At 40.2% G+C, this 20,045-nt stretch overlaps 2 protein-coding genes across 2 annotated transcripts in view; one reads left to right on the top strand and one right to left on the bottom strand.

The window, feature by feature from the left end:
- Positions 1 to 514: 514 nt before the first annotated feature.
- tdrd9 (tudor domain containing 9) overlaps positions 515 to 20,045 on the top strand; it is a 37,883-nt gene continuing 18,352 nt past the window's right edge. The window contains 9 exon segments of the mRNA XM_079691975.1: positions 515 to 727; positions 16,120 to 16,202; positions 16,325 to 16,392; positions 16,772 to 16,993; positions 17,835 to 17,957; positions 18,553 to 18,633; positions 18,716 to 18,880; positions 18,970 to 19,076; positions 19,159 to 19,278. Of these exon segments, the coding sequence (XP_079548101.1) occupies positions 615 to 727; positions 16,120 to 16,202; positions 16,325 to 16,392; positions 16,772 to 16,993; positions 17,835 to 17,957; positions 18,553 to 18,633; positions 18,716 to 18,880; positions 18,970 to 19,076; positions 19,159 to 19,278 (1,082 nt within the window). The 5' untranslated portion in view covers positions 515 to 614.
- rd3l (RD3 like) lies at positions 6,601 to 13,457 on the bottom strand. Its single transcript, XM_079691974.1, has 3 exons — positions 13,085 to 13,457; positions 8,318 to 8,644; positions 6,601 to 7,448 (listed from the first exon to the last, which is right to left on the bottom strand). The coding sequence occupies exons 2-3, from the start codon at positions 8,614 to 8,616 to the stop codon at positions 7,082 to 7,084; spliced, it is 666 nt and encodes a 221-aa protein (XP_079548100.1). The 5' UTR covers positions 8,617 to 8,644; positions 13,085 to 13,457; the 3' UTR covers positions 6,601 to 7,081.

A 20,045-nucleotide genomic window follows, 5' to 3' on the forward strand; every position in this document is an offset into this window, starting at 1 on the left:
TGAACTGTTATAGACTGTTTTACATGTATATGTTAGCAGTGATGGAAAGTATATTTATTGAAGTACTGTACTTTGGTAGAAAGAGAGAGCAGCTATGAGTTAATTTCCTTCGATTCTGTTGCTTTATCAACATTTTGAATGCAGGACTTTTACTCTTATATTTTTTATACTCCTACCCAGTGTTCAAATAAGTACTACAAGTAAAAGTCGTGATAAAAATTCCACTTTAGTAAAAGAACAAAATAATTAGAATCAAAATATACTTAAAGCACAAAAGGTACTCATTCTGCACAAGGACCCCTTTCAGAAAAATATAAAGTACTGTTTTATCAATTACATGTACTTGATGTAACAACAGTGATAGTACTTTTTAAGCACATTGGAACTTTTCCAAGTATTTTATTATGATTTATTTTTATTTTATACATGTAAAAACATTTTAGCATTGTAGTTTTCATATAATTTTCAATTTGCAGTGCAACCGCCAGGAGGCGATGTGTGGAACATATTCCTCACGTTCCAATCCTCACGCGCCCTAATCTCGCGGGCAGCAGGGAAGCAGGTGCATTTTGGAGAGACTCAATAGAAATATGCAATAACTAGACACCTGCAAAATGAAGAAAGTATTCACCGCAGAACAAATTTCGGATTGGTTCACCTCAGGAGCGACGTTTGCTAACATTAAACTCACGGAGGAAGTGGTTGAAGCGTCGTCGAAAGAGACCAGGTGAGAGAAACGTGCAAAGTTAACATTAGCTTAAAATTGGCTAACACCATGCTCGTTAGCATAGTGCTGGAATCCCACCTGAATTATTTCTATAACGCTAAGGCCGGTTACAAAATAAAATTCCATTCTTCGTCGTTTGGTTTATCGTATCCAAAACCCTGGATGGTTAAACTTTTTGAAAATGCAATTGTTTCGGCACCCTGCATGTGCGGAGTTTTAGCTATCATTTGATAACGATTAGCAAGCAGCATCAGTCTGAACTAGGGGAAGAAGGTCACTGGCCTGAAAGCAAGCTAATCCTAAATGGTAAAGTTAATGACTAAACTCTTCAAGCGTTCTTTGTGGATTCCACATAGACAGTAAATATAAAGGGCTACAACTTGCTTTAGATTGAGTGTTTCACCGTAAAAGAGGAGAACTGACTGGCCTAGACCACATGGGTCAAACTCAACGCCCCGGGCCAGATCAGGCCCGTGGTGGATTTCATTTCGGCCCGCAGGATAATTTCTAATTACTATTAGATCTGGCCCGCCGGTATATTGCATTAGAAATTGATGCAACTGATTATTTAATGTGTAATGTTGTTTTTATACGCAATAATTTAAGCTTTGTTAGTTCCAGGTTTAATATGTGCAATAAGTTCATTTCAATAAGTTTTGCAATAATTATTGAACCAGTCCGGCCCTCGAATAGTACCGACTTTTTAATTTTGGCCCGCTGTGTATTTCATTTTGACACCCCTGTAGACTATGAAATAAACTTGACTGAGGTTTCCAAAGTTGATAAGTGATTCTTTAATATCATTTTTAGCGTTATTCTTTTAATACAGCCCACATTTTAAAACCATCGATGAAGTGATGTAACCAAATTGAACATAAAATAAAGGCTTTCTGGTATGGGCTCAGAACAGTCTAATAATACACACATGCACACAGAAGGATTCACACTTGTATTTCATGATCCGCAAAAGGATTCACACTTATGTTGTTCAATGCACACACAAATGTGTTCCGTTTCATATACATGTAAATAAAATCCAAACACAGAACAGAGTTTTACATATGTATTTTTGATCCACACATATTTGTTTTCCGTTTAAATCCCCTGAACCTGCAAACACAACCGCTTTCTGTGCACGGATCGCTGTGCATTCGTGTGTGGGTTTTTTGAGACTCCCCTGACGCTCACCCGATTCGTACTTTTAATTTCTCTCATCTATAGCCAATCAGATATCTCCTCCACTCTAAGCCAATCACATGAGCGCGCCCCCACGAGGGTATGATTTATTGTATCCGGTAACAGGGTGTCCGCGGGGTCTTAAAAAGTATTAAAAGTTGATAAATCAATTTAGCGAAAATGAAGGCTATTAAAAAGTATTAAACGGCATTTTCCAAGGTATTAAGAAGTCCCACAGCAACGACTACATGAAACACCCTTTAATTTACTGAAACGACATGTCGGGAAACCCCCTCAAGGCGGCCCCATGCATAGCGCGCCGTAAAATGCTGCTTTTTATTTTAAGGTTCGTTGCCTTGCTCCGCTCTGTGGGGGGGGGGATCCCAAGGTGGGTAGACCGGCATACGCAACGCTCTGAGGGTCCAACGGCTCCGTGTGTAAGCCCTATATGATCATTTTCTTATAATGATGAAATAGCCCGCCTCCCTCTCCCCACGTCTCCTGCTGCTGCTGGGCTGTCAGAAGAGGGGGAGGAAAAGAGAGGCAGGCACCGTTTATTAAATATTATTATACAGAGAACAGAGTCGTTATCAATTTGTTTTAAAGCTCAATAAATAACAAGGAAGACCTCTGATCGGCACTTTTCTAATTTTGTACGGAAGATTTAAACTTTAACAGACATGTTGACCGGCGAATTTTTTTTTTAACGGAAACTCTGCCGCACGGTTCCCTCGTCCCTTGGAAGGGGCGGAGAGGTGGGTGTTTTTCATCTGCTGGTGGACTACCTGAGAGATATACAGCAGGAGAACACGCCGTCCACCGCGGAGAATAAACAGAAGGGCAACCATGCTCCGGGGTCTTCTTCGCTGCTTTTGGTGTATTTTGTGGCAGCAGCAGCGCCACTTACAGGCCTGGCATATGTACTACAGCGTTTCCAGCATTTCCAGCGGTCTAGTGTGAACGGACACGTTAATGAATCGAATGCGTGTGAACCAGGGCTCGAGCTTAAGGACGTCCCGTCGTCCCGGGGCCGAAAAAAATAGTGTCGGGGAGGATAAAAAAATATTTTGGGACGAGAGATGAACGGCGATGAAAATGAAACTGACTGCACGTTTTGTGTAGCACACAGTTATTAAACCTCCTTGTCAACATAAACGCACAAAACATTTAGCAACCCGCGAAATACACACACACACACACACACACACACACACACACACACACACACACACACACACACACACACACACACACACACACACACACACACACACAGTACGTAGCTACAGCTGTGCCGCTGGCTGTCAGCCAGTGCCCATGAATTCCTGGCCCGCAAATGTGCGTGTCTAGCTATGTACTGAGTGTGTGCAGCGCCATTTATCTATTATATGGCTCTGAGTGTGTGTATTTCACGGGTTGAGTGATGTACAATGACAATGGCATCCCGTGGAGGAATTCTGAAATGTTTTACCGTTACATCACAAAAACGCACAGAGGAACCAGACCCTGGAGCCCCGGCCTCTTTATTTACTTACTCCCCTTCATCCCCTATGGGATGTAATAACAAGGCTGAGATGAGAACCCTCCATCGTATTTAGTCCTTAGCAATATGCTGCGCCTCTCCCCATGTAGGGGTGGGTACCGAGCCCCGGTATTAAACGGTCCCCGGGCCGGAATTATTAAAGACAGTGGTAACGTTAAGCTCCGAAGTTATCTGACTTTTTATCGGTACTGGAGACATTTAAAAAATATATATCATATGTATTATTGCTACATAAACATTATATGGCAGTTTTAGTTTCGCCAACTCCGTTTCTAATATGCAATAAGACTACAACATGCGTCTATGATGTATTTTCGATCTTTCTAATCCAGACGAGATCTCTCTCTCCCGTCTGTGTGCGAGGGGGCGGGGCAGTTTGTGAAGGTCTCCTGACTGTGTTACAGACTGTCATCCTGGTTAGTGGTTACTCTGGGTTCTGTCTTCAGGACAGAGTGTTGGATTTTTTTGTTAATTGGATGGGACTTGCTTGGATTCAATATTAGAGTAATTTTCTCGTTTGTGTGTTTGTTTAAATATATTTGGCCTTTGTTTATGTGATTGACTGATTTACTCAAATAAAAAGGTTGATGAATTATCATCTAATGCAGGGGGGTGGGGAACCTCTGGCCCCCGGGCCGTATACGGCCCACGAGACCATTTGCTACGGCCCTCAAGGCAATTTATAAACACACGCAAAAAAGAAAAAAATTAAAGAGATCTAGACCGCAAAAAAATTAAACAGGCAAGTGCCTGTTTTTCCTGGCCAAGGTCAGGGTCCTTGAACACAACACGAGCCTAACGTGTCGTCACGTGGTATATGTCTCGTCTGACAGGGGAGCATGGCAGGGGAGCACCAGAACGTCGCTTCGGCACTTCCAAAAAGTGCAGTACCCATAAGGAGCCGTACACATGCCGCAGTTTCTGCGTGGCTGTGTCTTCAGTTGTAAGCCCAGTGGCGATCTGTTCATCTGTCATACTGATCATACAGTCAATAACTTTGTTGTTATTAGCATCTGGTTAGCTAGCTATGCTAACGAATATAAGAAGCTTTTTCTCCAACCAGTGAGGTAAAGGCATATCTTTATATGATCATTATAGTTCTAAAAAACAAGAGAATAAAGTAAACAGGTATAAAATACTATAATGACAGTGAATAAAAGTTGTTATTAATAAACAAGAATACAGTTTGAAAGGGGAGTTATTTGTAAAATATCTATAAAGAAAAATACATCTGCTTCCAGTTCTGTTTCATATGGATGTTGAGAGATGTATCCATAGATCTCCTAATGTTGCTCTCAAAGTGCACCAGATTGATGCTTTTAACTTCAACATTTAAAAAAAAATCTTCCCGGGGAGGTGAGGGCCCCCCTAGAGGAGGTTAGGTCTCCCCCCCACTTAAATCATGTCAACATGGATAGGAAACGAAATACATTTGCACATATCTTGTGTCCAATATCTTTCTGTTTTGGTGGTCATGCCACAACCGTGCACGTGAATGCATGCACGAGTCATGGTGAGATATCTGGATTCAGAGGTTGCTTTTTCTTTGCACGGCATGAAAGAAAGGCGAAATGAATGGGCTGTGATTTTAGTATTTTTAAGCAGAGGTCAATAATTTGTACGGCCCTCGGAGGATGTTTAAAACATTGAAATGGCCCTTGAGAGGAAAAAGGTTCCCCACCCCTGATCTAATGATTTGTATGATGTTTTATTTATGTTAAAGCTCACTTTGAATGATTCTAGCTAATGATAATGTAGAAAAACTCATATTTTAAATTTCGGGACGGTCCACATTAATTTAGGGACGGGTTAGATTGTATTTCGGGACGGTCCCGGGAGGATAGTGAAAAAAGTTAGTCGAGAGCCCTGAGTAGTAGAAGAGAGCAGAGCATTAACAGCAGGATAAAATTGGGACACTCATCACTGCATCTGATTGGAAAACATCCAAATGGCAATTTTGATGGTTGCCAACAACCAGAGACATACATCATGTATTTTTTAGCTGCCCGGATTATAACAGACAAAGATTCATTCTGAAAACTGCACTGGAACAACTCAACATCAAGGACATGGATTTCAAGGCAATATACGAAAGTAAATCAAGAAATGAAGCAAACAAGCTGATCTTCAAATTCCTCAAAAGCACTGGTCTGAGGACAAGGATTTAATATGAACATTTAATAACTCAACAGTAGGTGGCGATATATGCTCCAAGTGGAAGCGATTCGCCATTAAAGAAGAAGAAGAAGAAGAAGGTGATCATGCAGAGCTGCGTGTCTCCGTCAGACTCAGCTGCTGATCTGATTTCTCTCTCGCGTCCGGTTATACTTCACTCTTGTTTATTTCCATATCGATCAGATCCAGCTCTCCTGATCGGCCTTTATAGAGATCACCGATCAAACTATTTAGAGTGAATATCGGCCGATAATGACCGGCGGGGCTCCCCCCGTTGACAGTTCACTGTCTCGCACTGGCTTCGTAGTCCACTGATCGATTAGGCTAAGCTAACCTGTAGCTGCTCCCTCCACACTCACAACAACTTCATACAGACATAAATAAAGCAGCTGTATTCGCCATACAGGAAACACACATTTAAAACGGTTTTGCCTGCCGTTTTTGTGTACACAAGCATTCATTAACGGTTCGGAAGGTGGCGCTGTACCTTAATAATATAAAGGCTTGTATTTGCGTGCATTTCCTGTTTGGAAAGTGGCAGTGTACTGAGAGTGGAGGTGTCCTGAGATTAGCGCCTGCAGGCGGGCTGGGCTCCATGGACCTGTCAGCTCCGGACTGCACAAAATGCGTACATGAAGCGCTACGTCATGAACGCAAGAAATCTACCCTCGTGGGAGCGCGCTCATGTGATTGGCTTAGAATTGAGGAGACATCTGATTGGCTATAGATAGAAACAATTACAAGTATGAATCGGCTGACCGTCAGGGGAGTCTAAAAAAACCCACACACGAATGCACAGCGATCCATGCACAGAAAGCGGTTTGTGTTTGCAGGTTCAGGGGATTTAAACGGAAAACAAATATGTGTGGATCAAAAATACACATTTAAAATGTTTTTCTGTTTTTGGATTTTATTTAAATGTATATGAAATGGAACACATTTGTGTGTGCATTGAAAAACACAAGTGTGGATCCGGAAATACAAGTGTGAATCCTTTTGCGGATCATGAAATACAAGTGTGAGTGTGTATTATGAGACTGTTCTGAGCCCATATTCTGGTGCTTTATCCTGGCTTTTGTAGACTGTACGGAATGTATCACAAATGTATTTGTTCTAAGTTTAATAACAGCAAAATCAATTTGAACTATTAAGATTATTTTATAACCGGTAGTAGTTACCTAAAACTTTGGAATTTGCCCAAAATAACAATACTGAGGATATGGCCTTCTGGCAAATATGGGAGAGTCACAGGTTGATTAACAAGTTACAAGATAACAAAATAATCTATATAAAACTACTAAAAACTAGTCATTCTATTGAGAAAGGATTAAAAAGAGCAGGGGAAAAACTAGTTATTTTAATTTAAAAAGTGTAATACATTGTCCACTCGGCCTAATGTCTTCATTATTTGGTATCAAGCTACAACTAATACAAACGATCAAGTTTTTGCATATTTTCTCTCACAGTGTAGTGCTGCATGGTGCCTTGGGCCTGAGAGAAACTGGGTAGTTATATGGAAGGTCCCAGTCCCTGTTGGACCCTGCGAACAAACTGGAGTGCCGCATGGCCCTATCCACGCATCCCGAGATTGTTTGGATCTCCTCCCTTTGGTTGTCTCCACAGTTTGGGACTGTGGGTGTGACAAAGCCCTGCTTCATTATATAGCGGCCGGTCCATGCCTCCATTGGTCGGTTCTGTGCTGGCTTCACTGAGAGGTCATCCTCTTCATCATGTTCCATCTGGCTCAAGAAGTTGCTCAGAACCTGCTTGAAGACACATGCCAATTCCCAGGGCATGATGTTGTTAGTAGCAAGCACCTCACGAAACCTGTGGAAAACAATACAATTAATGAAACACTTGTTAAAGGCAAAAGAAAATCCACAGTGGGATTACTAGGGTTTGTTCATCAAAGTTAGCTGTAGGTGGCACCATTTCTGAATTAATACAAACTGCAGAAAAAGAGACTCAACAAAAATAACTTGTTAAGCGCCAATCAGACCTTAAACTGTGTACACAATGTAGAAAACTGGAAATATTAAAATTGTATTTTATTCATGTGAGGAAACGTACTTAAGATCTTTGTGGATCAATGTGCAGACCGTTTTAATCTGATATTTTACATATTTCAGTGGGGAAGATACTTTATTTTATGCTGAAGTCACACTCTTCACGTATGTCATAATTTATTCATAAATTGAAAATGTGCATTTTATGTTCCACATTTTCTATTGGATCTAATATCATATAATTTGACCAGGAGTCTCATGTTTTCACAAATGATATTACTAGGACAACAGCACAGCTTTTTACGTTATTCCACATTTCTTCCTAAATGTGATTCTTTGGTAAAGTGGTTATGCAAGCACTCTGTAGTGACCCAGTAGTGAATGTAATGGGAAATGAATAAGTAGGTCACAGTGTTCAACCATGTGGAACAATATTTTTTATATCATTATGGCTAACAGAGATAATGAGTGGCAGTCTGTCTCCAGTCAGGCTAACGGGGCATCCTTCACCTTCACATGTTCACACCATACTTCGCCTGCCTCTGTGACAGTACATAATGGCTTTCTTGGCAGCCTACCCTGCCTCCCTTTCCCTTTGGGCCTTTACTGCTTTGCCTGCTGTCAAGCCTTGTGTTGATGCAGAAGCAGCTAGCCACTGTTGACAATGCATTGCAAGGCCTGTACAAGCACCTGGAGAGCACAGTGGCTGCGTGGATGGGTGGGATCTGGGCACACAGAAACTCCAGCTGGTGTAACTCTGATGTGGGGATGAGGGTCCGTAACCTGGGGTATTTCTGAAACCAATGGAGACCCAGGGCGCTGTGGGACAACCTGTGCTCGCGCTCCAGCTCCCTTGCCAGATGCTCACGTTCCTCCACATGCCAAAGGAGCTCCCTGATCAACATGCGACTGGGTATGACCCCCGACACTTCATCCTGAGCCTTCACCCTCGATTCATTGGACCATTTCATCCAGCCGAACAGGGGCATGGCAGTCACTGGAGGTTGTCCTGAAAAACTGGGGAAACAAAACGTTTTTGTTGTCTTCCCCACAGCACTTTTCTAAACTTATTTTGAATATATTGGAATATGTTTCTGCAAATGTAAGTGCTTATTTCTCTAAATTACACTTACAGATAAAAAGAAATCTGACTATGAAAAAGTGAGGCAGTTAGCAAAACACTTAACCTGTTAAGCCCCAAGGTCCCCGCCGGTGGGGACCCTGTTTTTTTTTTCCAGGACACTGTGTCTCAGGGGATCTTAATATTTAAGAGCCTATTAATGTGTTATACCAGATTAACGGAAATAATCTCAGCTAACTGATAGGGCTGTACCCGAATATTCGAATATTCGTTTGTTGGCCAACTATTCGGGTTTCAATTTCATTATTCGGATATTATTATTTTTATTATTTTTCAATTATTTTTTTATTTTTTTCTTCTAAATGTATGCTATTAATAAAGGCGGATTGCCATATTCTTATACTATATTTATACTTTTGAATTGCACTGTTAAAATGCGGAAATATATAAAATCTCAGCCTGTGCTCCTGACATCGCGTTCACTCAGTCACTAACGCAAACCGCTCGCTTCACCTCGTTTCACCCACAAAATGCCAAAGACTTAAGCTGTGTGGGACCATTTTAAATTGGACGACGGTAAAAAGAATATGTGCCAAATATGCGATAAGAAACTGGCCTACCACGGTGGCACAACAACTCAGAAAAGTCACCTGGATGCTGTAAGTAGTAGCCTAGCTTAGCTTAGCTGTTGTCAAGTTGCCATGATGAAGCTGCTTTATCTGCCATTTAAACAGTAACGTTACACATGATAAAAACGTGCACTTACTTTGCTTGGAAAATAGTTGCAAGCAAGCTACCGAATTGATTTTTTATATTAGTTTTTTTAATTTTATCCAAATAGTGAAAATAGTAGGAGTAATGTGGGAACATCTGGGGCAATGGCATAAAGTTGAGTAGCTCAGCCTAATAATAACTTGTGCAACGCATGCCGGCCTTCAACAATACAGCAGACCCTACAGTTACCCTACAGAGGACACATTTAGTTTTAATGTTTGCGAGTACTGAGACAATAAATAAATATAAATCGTAATAGTATGCTCTTTCTGCGCTTCTGCTTAACAGCGTGTTGTCAGGTGTCTCGGATTCGGAGCGTGTTATGAAACCTTTTCAACAAAAAAAAAAAATACAAAAAAAAAATACAAATCTCTCCGCACCGAATATTCGAATATTCGCTGCTGATTACTACCGAATATACGGAACCCGAAAAATGGTATTCGGGACAGCCCTACTAACTGACGATATAAACCATTCTTACCAAAACAAAACACAAGTCTCATAAGAAGCATCTAAATGACCCCTTAGCGAAAAATGCTAACGGACATTGGCACAGAACTCAAGATAAAAGTACCCTTATTACTTATCGTAGCTGCACATACAAGATATCCGATTAAAGCTGAGGTTCCACAGATTATTTAGGTATATAGTATCATCACTGAATGATCCGAACTTGCGACAGGGGAAGCAAACACAGACATCACAACACGTACCTTTACGTATCTTCTAGGGCAGGGGTGCCCACACTTTTTTGGCTGGTGAGCTACTTTTGAAATGACCAGCTAACCGAGGTCTACCAACCAAAAATAAAATCCCAAATTGCAAGGGTTGCTGAATAACACGTTTTATTTTTACATGGGATAACTACAATAGGGCTGCAACAAACGACTAATTTGATTATCGATTAATCTATAGATTAATGAAACGATTAATCGACTATTCGGACTACTGCTGTGTGCCTTGCACAATTTCTCAAACGCTCTTATTTAGCCATCAACTTTTAGATTTAGTTTGAGGTTGTTTTAGGCATGTGGAAACTAACAATGAAGACAATAAAGATGAATACTTGATTCAAAAATACATATATTATTAAATTAACTGAACAAATTGTGAACAAAATTAACATTGCTTTTTATTTGAATTAAATAAATAATATTTCACATCAAAAGAAACAACAATGTTTTAACAAATCGTATTAAATAATGTGATGACAGAACTGTAAACAGAATAGCTGAAACTTTAACAAAATAAATAACTCAGTTACTAAGTCTAATCATTAACCCATGTTTGTATAATGTAGTTAACTCCGTGTGTTGCTGCTAGCATACATAACACCTGACGTGGAAACGTTACTCGTGGATGGGGCTACAGAGCTACGAGAAAGACAGTCGAACCCGGTGCATTCCTCCGTCTGAATGTGGTGCACTTTTGCTAAATGTTTAGACAAATTGCTCGTGTTACCGCCCTTACATGCTAAACACTGTTGGTGACGAGCATTGTCCACCTCAAGACGGGTAACATATAACCACACCTTGGAGCGCTTCTCTCCACCATCTCCTCCGTGTGTTGCTGCATGTAGGAGCTGCGTGTGTGTAAACTGCCCCGCCCCCTTGCAAACAGACGGGGGAGAGAGAGATCTCTTCTGGATTGGAAAGATAGAAAATACACCGACCATAGACGCATTTGTTTGTCTTTTTGCATGTTAGAAACGAGTTGGCGACACTAAGACTAAGAGATAATGTTTGTGTAGCAATAATACATGACCTTTCTCTTTCTCAACTCGCTACTCGGAGGGAAGTCGCTGTCATATGCCTTGTGAACACTCCGATAATGCCTCTCCACGTTACCTTTCTTTGGCAGAGCGACGCTTGCTTTACAAATAAGGCAAATAACCTTTGAATGTGACATCACAAAAAAAGATTCTCCCTCCCATTCTGTGTGGAAGTGGTATGTCTTTAGCTTTTTGCTCGTTCCCGCACTCATTTTGTTGTTTGTCTCTCCCGGCACTTGACTGATTTTGTATCGCTTTGCATTCTGGGTTAACAGACTGGAAAGCAATAGGTCGCTTTTTCTGTCAATCAAGTAAACTCCTGAATTAAGTGGCAGGGAGGCCAAGGGAGGAGGAATCAAAAGCTGTTTTGTCTATTTTAACGGAGCTGGATTTTTTTTTTTTATGAATGACTCGCGATCTACCAGCATTGCCCCCGCGGTCGACCGGTCGACCGCGGTCGACGTACTGGGCACCTCTGTTCTAGGGAGATTGTCTCACCGTAGCGGTTAATCTGATCAAAAGACGTGTTCAATGGCATTAAAACGATAAAGAACGCGGCTGAATCGGTTAATCAATAGGTTGATAAACTTTCTGGGCAATAATTTGAATTATTTATAATCCATAATTCCATTTTTATGTAAAAATCGCAGAGTAAAAGTTAGCTGCTAGTAGTAGCCACCAGAGTGGCTGCTGCTTCCGGTCTTGGCAATGCAGCAGCCTAACACACACACATGACCAAATAAGGACTATGTGGGAGTTCCCCTCGATTCCATTGGCTCTGACGGTTAGAAAGAGATGTCACATGTCAAAATCCAGCAAGGGGAGCCAGAGATATAAAAAATCCACCCAAATGGCCCCAGAAGAGGGTTTTTTTGTGCTAAATCTGTCTAAAAAGGTCAAATATCACTTGTTTTGCATCAATCTTGATACAGGGTACTTATTATATGTTGTACTTTGGATTCCTAAAGCTTTTAGTCTACTAACCCATCATCCAATATAGTTTTCACTATAAGTACAAAACATGTTTTGGACGGGCACTATAATTTACAGTTTTTTTACCATGTTCAATCTGAATTTTCTTTAAAATAAAAAAACCTCTATATTGAATCTGACTTTTCTACATCCAACTGACAGGTTTATCATTACTTTGAGAAAAAAGATTATTAATTTAACCCTTTTTAGAAGGGAAGATATGGTCATTTGTTCTGGGAATGTCATTTTCGAGCCTGAAACCTGAAAAACAGGCTCAGGGTTTAACAGGTTAAGAGTGAAAAGTGGAAAAACATATAATGACCCAAAAAGTTAAAATCTACATATTTTATTTCTTGGAAAAATAAATAAATGTTTCCAATACTATTTCTGATGTCTTGCACTTTAAACTTCAAAAAGTATACACTGAGAAATGTGTGAGAATATCGCAGCATAACTTTTTTGAGTAAGCCAATTTTAATTCTTACTGTGTAGCCCTATTATAATAAAAAAAAAAAAATAAGGTTGAAAGTGTAAGATGACCACCCCGTTGCCAAGCTGTTCCCTGCCTGAAGGGTGCTCTGATTGCCTTCTTTTGAAGTCAAACTTGAAAAAGTAAAATGTCCCAGGTGCGTGCATTCAGCTTTTTCTCTCAGACTGATGGATCCAATACAGCTAACCACCTGGGATTCAGATGGCTCAAACTGCCTGCAGGGTCAGGGGTCAGCCTCAATGAATACAATGTCTATAAGCAGCATTTGATTTCAGAACGTAAAGAGTTGTCAGTCTTCCAGCATGTACAGGAAGCAATTTTCAAATGAATATCATTTAAAGCATTTAAAAGAAAAATATCTATACTTACAAGTGAGAACTGGACCGCTGATGCTTTTATGAGATGTTCAGAAATTGGCCAAAGATGAGCTTTTCACAGAGTACTGCCTGCAGCTCGTTGTCTCCATGTGTCAGTCCTTGTGAACTAAATTCCTTCACTCGCTGCAAACTATGTACCGTGGTGTCAAATGCCATCAAAGAAGCACATCACTTGTGTGTCGGCAGCAATCCTTCAATGTCTTGGTTGTTGGAAGCGGTTCCCTTTTCGTGTTATTGTCTTGTCCCTATCGTACCTCCCACTGCTCCTGTCAAGCAGACTTTTTTCCAGGAGAGTTTTAGTCACACACGGCTAACTGGCTGTCACCTCTCCTCTCCTTTCCCTCCACTCTCCTCTGTGCTGTGTGCAGCTTTGTTGTAAGGTCAGCTGCTTTGTAGCTTGCATGAAATGTGTGCATTGGAGAGAAAGGAAGAGGACACGAGTGCATGTGTGTGCACAAGCCGTGGGGGGTTTGTATTTGAGCTCTTCTTAGTACTGTCAGGGTTTGTGCCTGCTGTTGCGATAAAGTCCTCCCCCCACTACAATACAGTGTGAGGGAGAGACAACTGGGAATGCTCTCTGGGCTCCAGTGCTGTGGCCCCGGTCGAGCTGACCAGAGGGAAAGACAAAAGAGGGCAGAGATTAAAATGAGCAAACTTTAAAATGTGACCAAGTAAGGGGAAGGTTAGAGCTTTACCCCCCTTACCCACTGTGAACCTACATTTTAAGTTTACTTTTAATGATGACCTGCTTATTATTCAAATGAGTGATTATTAAAACATCTTCATATCTGATATTTGCTTTTGTTAACTGCCTGTATGGCAAACAGCTTTAATTGCTGCACTACTTAGCATTTGCATCAACAAGGGGAGGCTGTGGCTCAGTGGGATTGTGCGCTGAATTTAGTGCGCTGAACTTTGAATCACGGGATAGCAAGTTTGAGTCCCACTGCAGTCAGCATGTCGTTGTGTCCCTGGGCAAGACACTTCACCCCAAATTGCTCCTGTGGGGATTGTCCACAGTACTGAATGTATGTAAGTCACTTTGGATAAAAGCGTCTAACAAGTGACATGTAAGGCAAGGCAAGTTTATTTATATAGCACTTTTCTGTACGCGACAATTCAAAGTGCTTTACAAAACAAATTAAAATACTTTTTAGGAATAAATACATTATAAACACATTATACAATTTTACAACAGACATTACAAAGCAAAGATAATACAATAATAAAAATAAACACCACAGGTATACAATACATGTTTAAAAGGCATACTGTAGTTCGAATATGAGCATCTCAATTAAAAGCAGCGGCAAAGAGATATGTTTTTAGTCTCGATTTAAAAATAGTAAAGGTTTCTGCGGACATGCATGATTTGGGTAGTTTATTCCAGAGTGTCGGGGCATAACAGCTAAATGCTGCCTCCATGTTTTGTTGTTACTCTCTGAACCGATAGCAGACCCGTCCCAGAAGACCTGAGGCACCTTGATGGCTCGTAATTATGCAGGAGTTCAACAATATACTTTGGTCCTAAGCCATGTAATGATTTAAAAACTAGCAATAGTACTTTAAAATCAATTCTTTGGCCGACTGGAAGCCAATGTAGAGATTTCAGAACCGGACTGATGTGATCCACTCTTTTAGTGTTAGTGAGGACACGTGCAGCAGCTTTCTGATGGATTTTTTTGTCAACCTTGTGAATACACTATTGCAGTAGTCGAGTCTACTGAAAATAAAAGCATAGACAAGCTTTTCTAAGTCCTGTTGTGACATTAGTTTTTGAATCCTCTATATATTATTCAGGTGATAATAAGCAGAACTAATGACTGTTGTAATGTGGCTGTTGTCCTTCTTTACTCCAAAAACAATGGTCTCAGTTTTTTGTTTGTTCAGTTGGAGAAAGAGTCATCCAGTCAGTGATGTGCTCAATGCACTTGCTCAGTGTTCTAATCGGAGAACAGTCTCCTGGTGTGATTTTAAAATAAATCTGGTGGCGTCTGCATAGATGTGATAACTTAGATCGCTCTTTTTAATAATTTCAGCAAGAGGTAGCATATAAATATTAAAAAGCAAAGGTCCTAAGATGGAGCCTTGAAGAACCCCGCATGACATATTTGTCAAAGTTGATGTGTAGTTGCCTATTGAGACAAAGTTTTTTCTGTCCTTTAAGTAGGTACTAAACCAATTTAGAGCTGTTCCTGAAACTCCCACCCAGTTTTTTAGACGGTCTAGCAATATGTTGTGGTCAACTGTGTCAAATGCAGCGCTGAGATCTAATAATACTAAAACTGATATTCTGCCACTGTCTGTGTTTTAAATGAATATCATTTAAGACCTTTACAAGTGCAGTTTCAGTGCTGTGGTTAGGTCTAAAGCCTAACTGAAACACATCAAAACCGTCAATTAAAAACATGAAATGACTCAACTGTTGGAAAAACAACTTTTTCCAATCAATTTGCTTAAAAAAGGAAGGTTTGATATTGGACTGTAATTATTCATTATGGTTGTGTCCAAGTTATGCTTTTTTAGGGGCGGTTTGATTACTGCAGTTTTCATGGCCTGTGGAAATACACCCGAGTGGAGAGACTTGTTTACTATGTGTAGTATATCTGAGGCCATACAGGGAAAAACTGTTTTGAAAAATCCTGTCGGAATAATATCGAGGCTACAGGAGGAGGATTTCAGATGTTGAATAATGTCTTCCAGGTCATTAGCATTTATCAGACGGAATTGTGTCATGATGTCTGGATTGACTTTAGGTGAACACAGGGACAAAACATTGGCTGTACGTGATACAGAGGCACTGACTGCCTGTCTAATTTGCATGATTTTGTCAGTGAAGAAGGAAGCAAAATCATTGCAGGCCCTGGTGGATAGAAATTCTGAAGCTACTGAACTTACAATGTAATGTAACAAAAGTAGCTACTGATATCACAGCTGGCACATTCTAGCATATGCACAGCGCTACACATTATTACATTCAGACATAACACGACACCAATGTTTGTGTTCTCACATTTTTTGTTTCAGTCCATCAAACGTTCCTGATGAAGGCAGCCTGCAAAATGGAAACTCTAATGGAGGCCGGCTCCAGAGACCAGAATATGCACGGGGTAAGTATATAACTTACTTCGATTTTTTTCATACTCGCTTTCACTGCTACATATACAAGAACCTACGTTTTGCCCTAAACTGTTTAACTCTGTTTGCTGCAAACTCACTTCTGTATCCTTAGGTACGGCTACTCCTCCACTTGCCAGCTACGAGTACCCAAGCTTGCCCATAACCAAAAACAGACAGAAGGTATAATGTACCATTCATACAACACATACCCCCAACCCTATAGCCTGATGGTCTGAAAGTACACTCTCGTTCTCCTGTATTATTTTCTCTTTTTGTTCTGTTGGGACTGACATGAATTAAAGTCCTCAGGACATTGGTGCACTTACTGGAGCTATTACTGTTTTCTCAAGATGAACTCAATGTCATTTAATGTTGCAGAACAGCTAACTTTAAATTCACTTGTTTAAATGTTTTTTCTGTGTCGTTCAAGCTGTCATTTGTCTCCTTAATGCAAATTATAAAGTGTTGACTGTCTGTAACTAATCAGCTTAGCACACCCATCTGCTCTACAATTTCATTTCAACTTGTTTTTTAAATGTGCGTGTGTGTTTGCTTCCAGCTGGTTTCCCTCATAGAAAACAACTCTGTGGTGATCATACGAGGAGCCACAGGCAGTGGCAAGACCACCCAGGTGCCACAGTTCATTCTGGACCACTACAATAACAGAAAATCTGCCTGCAACATTGTGGTCACCCAACCACGCAAGATTGGTGCCACCAGTATTGCCCGATGGGTAGCCAAACAGCGGAAGTGTACCCTGGGTAGTCTGGTTGGATATCAGGTTAGTGCAACTTTTAAACAGAATCAGATTAACTTAAACTGTGCCATACACCATACATACATGAACCTCTACATAACACCCGTACTAAAATTCTGTTTTAATAAAAAAAGGTGAAAAAAGAAAGGATTTTAACAGATTAAATACCTGGACTCATTAGACCTCTTTCAAAACTAAAAGAGAGTTGTAGAATGCTTATGTTAACAAGCCCTTTTTGCATTGTTGCCAGGATGTCTGGCTGTGTTATACAGAGCTCTGAAACAGCATGTTTAATAATAACTGTTGTAGACTTTGGATCATTGTTAACACTTAGTGTTAGTAAGAGGTGTAATTCTCCAGATATGCAGAATAATAAAACAGGATTGTCTTCATTTGCATACTTAAAAGATGCTGTTTAGATGTTTGCCTCATTGTCTAATATATCTTATTTGCTTTAATCAAAAACATCTTCCATGTTCCCTTTTCCTATTTCCTTTTGCGAAAGTCCTGCAGTCACTGAATGTAAAGTTCTCTTGGCAATCAAAAAAGTATTTTCCTAAGTTCATGCACAGAGTAACACTCACGGGTAATTTTTCCAACAACAACCAAAATGATGGCATTGTCGATGTATATTTTTAAAAATCATGGAAAAAGTTCAAGCCTAAGCTACTATAGAGGAAGCATACTATGGCTTCTCATGTTCCTCTTCTCAAGCAGTAGATTACAACAGTGCATGAACATTGTACAAAACACCAAAAGGTGATGGTATTTCACTGCACTGAGCTAATGTTTTCTGATGATGCAATACAAGTATCCATAATGATTTACAGTTTTATAAATAACATTTGTTATATCTGTTTTTCAGGTTGGACTGGAAAAGATGGCTACTGAGCACACCCGGCTCATCTACATGACTACAGGAGTGCTGCTGCAAAAGCTGGTTGTAGCCAAACGCCTCACAGAGTTCTCCCACATCTTTGTCGACGAGGTGCTTAAATATGTTGTTTTTGTAATTATGCTTCTGTCACATTATTTCATTTGGTTTTCCCATTCTAGTGAAAGCACTATCTCAGGAACACTGTGAGAGGATTTCTTCAAATGTTGCACAAATCTTCCCTTGGGCTCAAGTTTGAACTAATTAATGAACTAATAAGAATGTGGGTGTCCAAAAATTGAGGTCACCAAGACCTCACAAAACACCATCAATCAAGAAACCACTTAATGACACTTTCACACATATATTTAATAAGATAAAAGTATGAAGTGATTACATTTAGGACAGACATAGATGTTCACTTCAATTTGACTTTTTGGCACGCAACCCTTTCCAAGTGGTAACTCTAGTTTTTAGTTAATGATAAAAATGCAATTCCCTCATGATGCGCCGTGTTTAGTTCAAGTTTACCTCTCTATTTAGTGTGCCTTAGTTTTCAATGTTCTTGTGATGGTTTTTGGTTCTGCTGTGGTTTCATCAATATTATGTTTCCGTTAAGTTTCAGGTTTCATTAGTTCTATTATATATTCATTGATCCTTGACAGTTTGGTGCAAATTGAGCCATTTAACTACTCTGCCTTTGCCCAAGGTTCATGAGCGCACTGAGGATATGGACTTTCTCCTGCTGGTTTTGAGAAAACTCCTTCATTCCAACTCTTGTTATGTCAAGGTAATTTCAAGATCAAGTTAAATCCCCCTTTCTGTCCTCTTTTTGTCCCGTTGAACCATCATAGGCCCTGTGCTTTTTTCAGATCATCCTCATGTCAGCCACCATTAACTGCAAACAGTTTTCTGACTACTTTGGCTCCCCAATTCGTGGCAAAATGAACCCAGCCTTCGTGTTTGAGGTGGAGGGGGCACCATACGCCATTGAGGAGTTTTATCGGGATGACCTTGAACAACTGTTTAAATACAGGGTAGGTAGATGGGAAATGTTTGCAGATGCTAGCGTTATTATTGACGGCGTGTAGTTGATGGGAGAATTTTGTGTGTGTCTCTGTATCAGGTAAATGAGTCGACAAATCTGGATGACCCTTACATTTCAGTGGAGATGTACAATCTTGCCATCAGTCTCATCCAGAGCTTTGATGAGTTGGAGGGCAAAGGTTCCAGGTAAAGCCAAAATATTTTGTCACACCTGACAGCTTTAAAAATCGGGAGACACATAAAGTAAAAATCTTGTTTGTTTGAGCAGAACAGCAGAGAACAAAGGGAAGATGACTTCCTCAGAGCGGGGCAGTGTGTTGGTGTTTCTCCCTGGTTTAGGTGAGATAAGCTACATGCAGGAGGCCTTGGCCAAGCTGGTCCACAAAAGGTGAGTTATGATTATGTTTAATCTGTCTCTGTAGCTAATACAGGGATGCAAACTTGTCACCTTTCGGATAGGTAGTTTGTGTGATTCGTGTTATCGTGTTATAACAGCACTGTGGCACAGACTGGACAGCTGGTGAACGGCTGTTAAAACGGCTGTTAAAACGGCTGCTCAGGTGTTCAGAGCAGAGCTCCCTGTGGAGCGGCAGAGCGTGATGTGCACTGAAAAGTTTTTCTGTCGCAATATTATTTAAGGAATCGTTGAGCTAGCTAACTAGCATACATTGTCACTATCTGCTATCGTTAGCTTTAGCCTTAGTTTTCTAATAGTTTTTTTCATAGGCTATAAACAGAGGTCGTATAGTATAGATATTGTACTAGAGTAAAAGTAGAATTACTCAGATCTTGTACTAGAGTAAAAGTAGAAGTACACACATCTTGTACTTGAGTTAAAGTAGCAGTACCAGAGTGTAAGAATACTCTGTTACAAGTAAAAGTCCTGCTTTCAAAATGTTACTCAAGTAAAAGTACAAAAGTATTATTATCAAAATGTACTTAAAGTAGCGAAAGCAGTCATTGTGCAGATTGCTCCATTTCAGAATAATATATATGATATGTTTTATAATGATTGATCATTAATGTGTTATCAAAGCTGGTAAAGGTGCAGCTAGTTTGAATGACTTTGTATACTGGTGGAACTAAAGTCTGATTTAACACTTGATTATGTTTCACATTATTAATCCAGATCGGCTAAGTATTAAATACATGTAG

Source organism: Notothenia rossii (assembly GCF_949606895.1).
Source record: "Notothenia rossii genome assembly, chromosome: 7".
NCBI classification, from domain to species: Eukaryota; Metazoa; Chordata; class Actinopteri; order Perciformes; family Nototheniidae; genus Notothenia; species Notothenia rossii.

What these genes read in the sequence shown, in the direction of transcription:
- rd3l (XM_079691974.1), bottom strand. Translation starts at nt 8,616, where the DNA reads ATGCCCCTGTTCGGCTGGATGAAATGGTCCAATGAATCGAGGGTGAAG. An exon ending in GCAGCCACTGTGCTCTCCAG is followed by an intron (nt 7,449 to 8,317) that starts GTGCTTGTACAG and finishes TGTTTTCCACAG; the next exon opens with GTTTCGTGAGGTGCTTGCTA.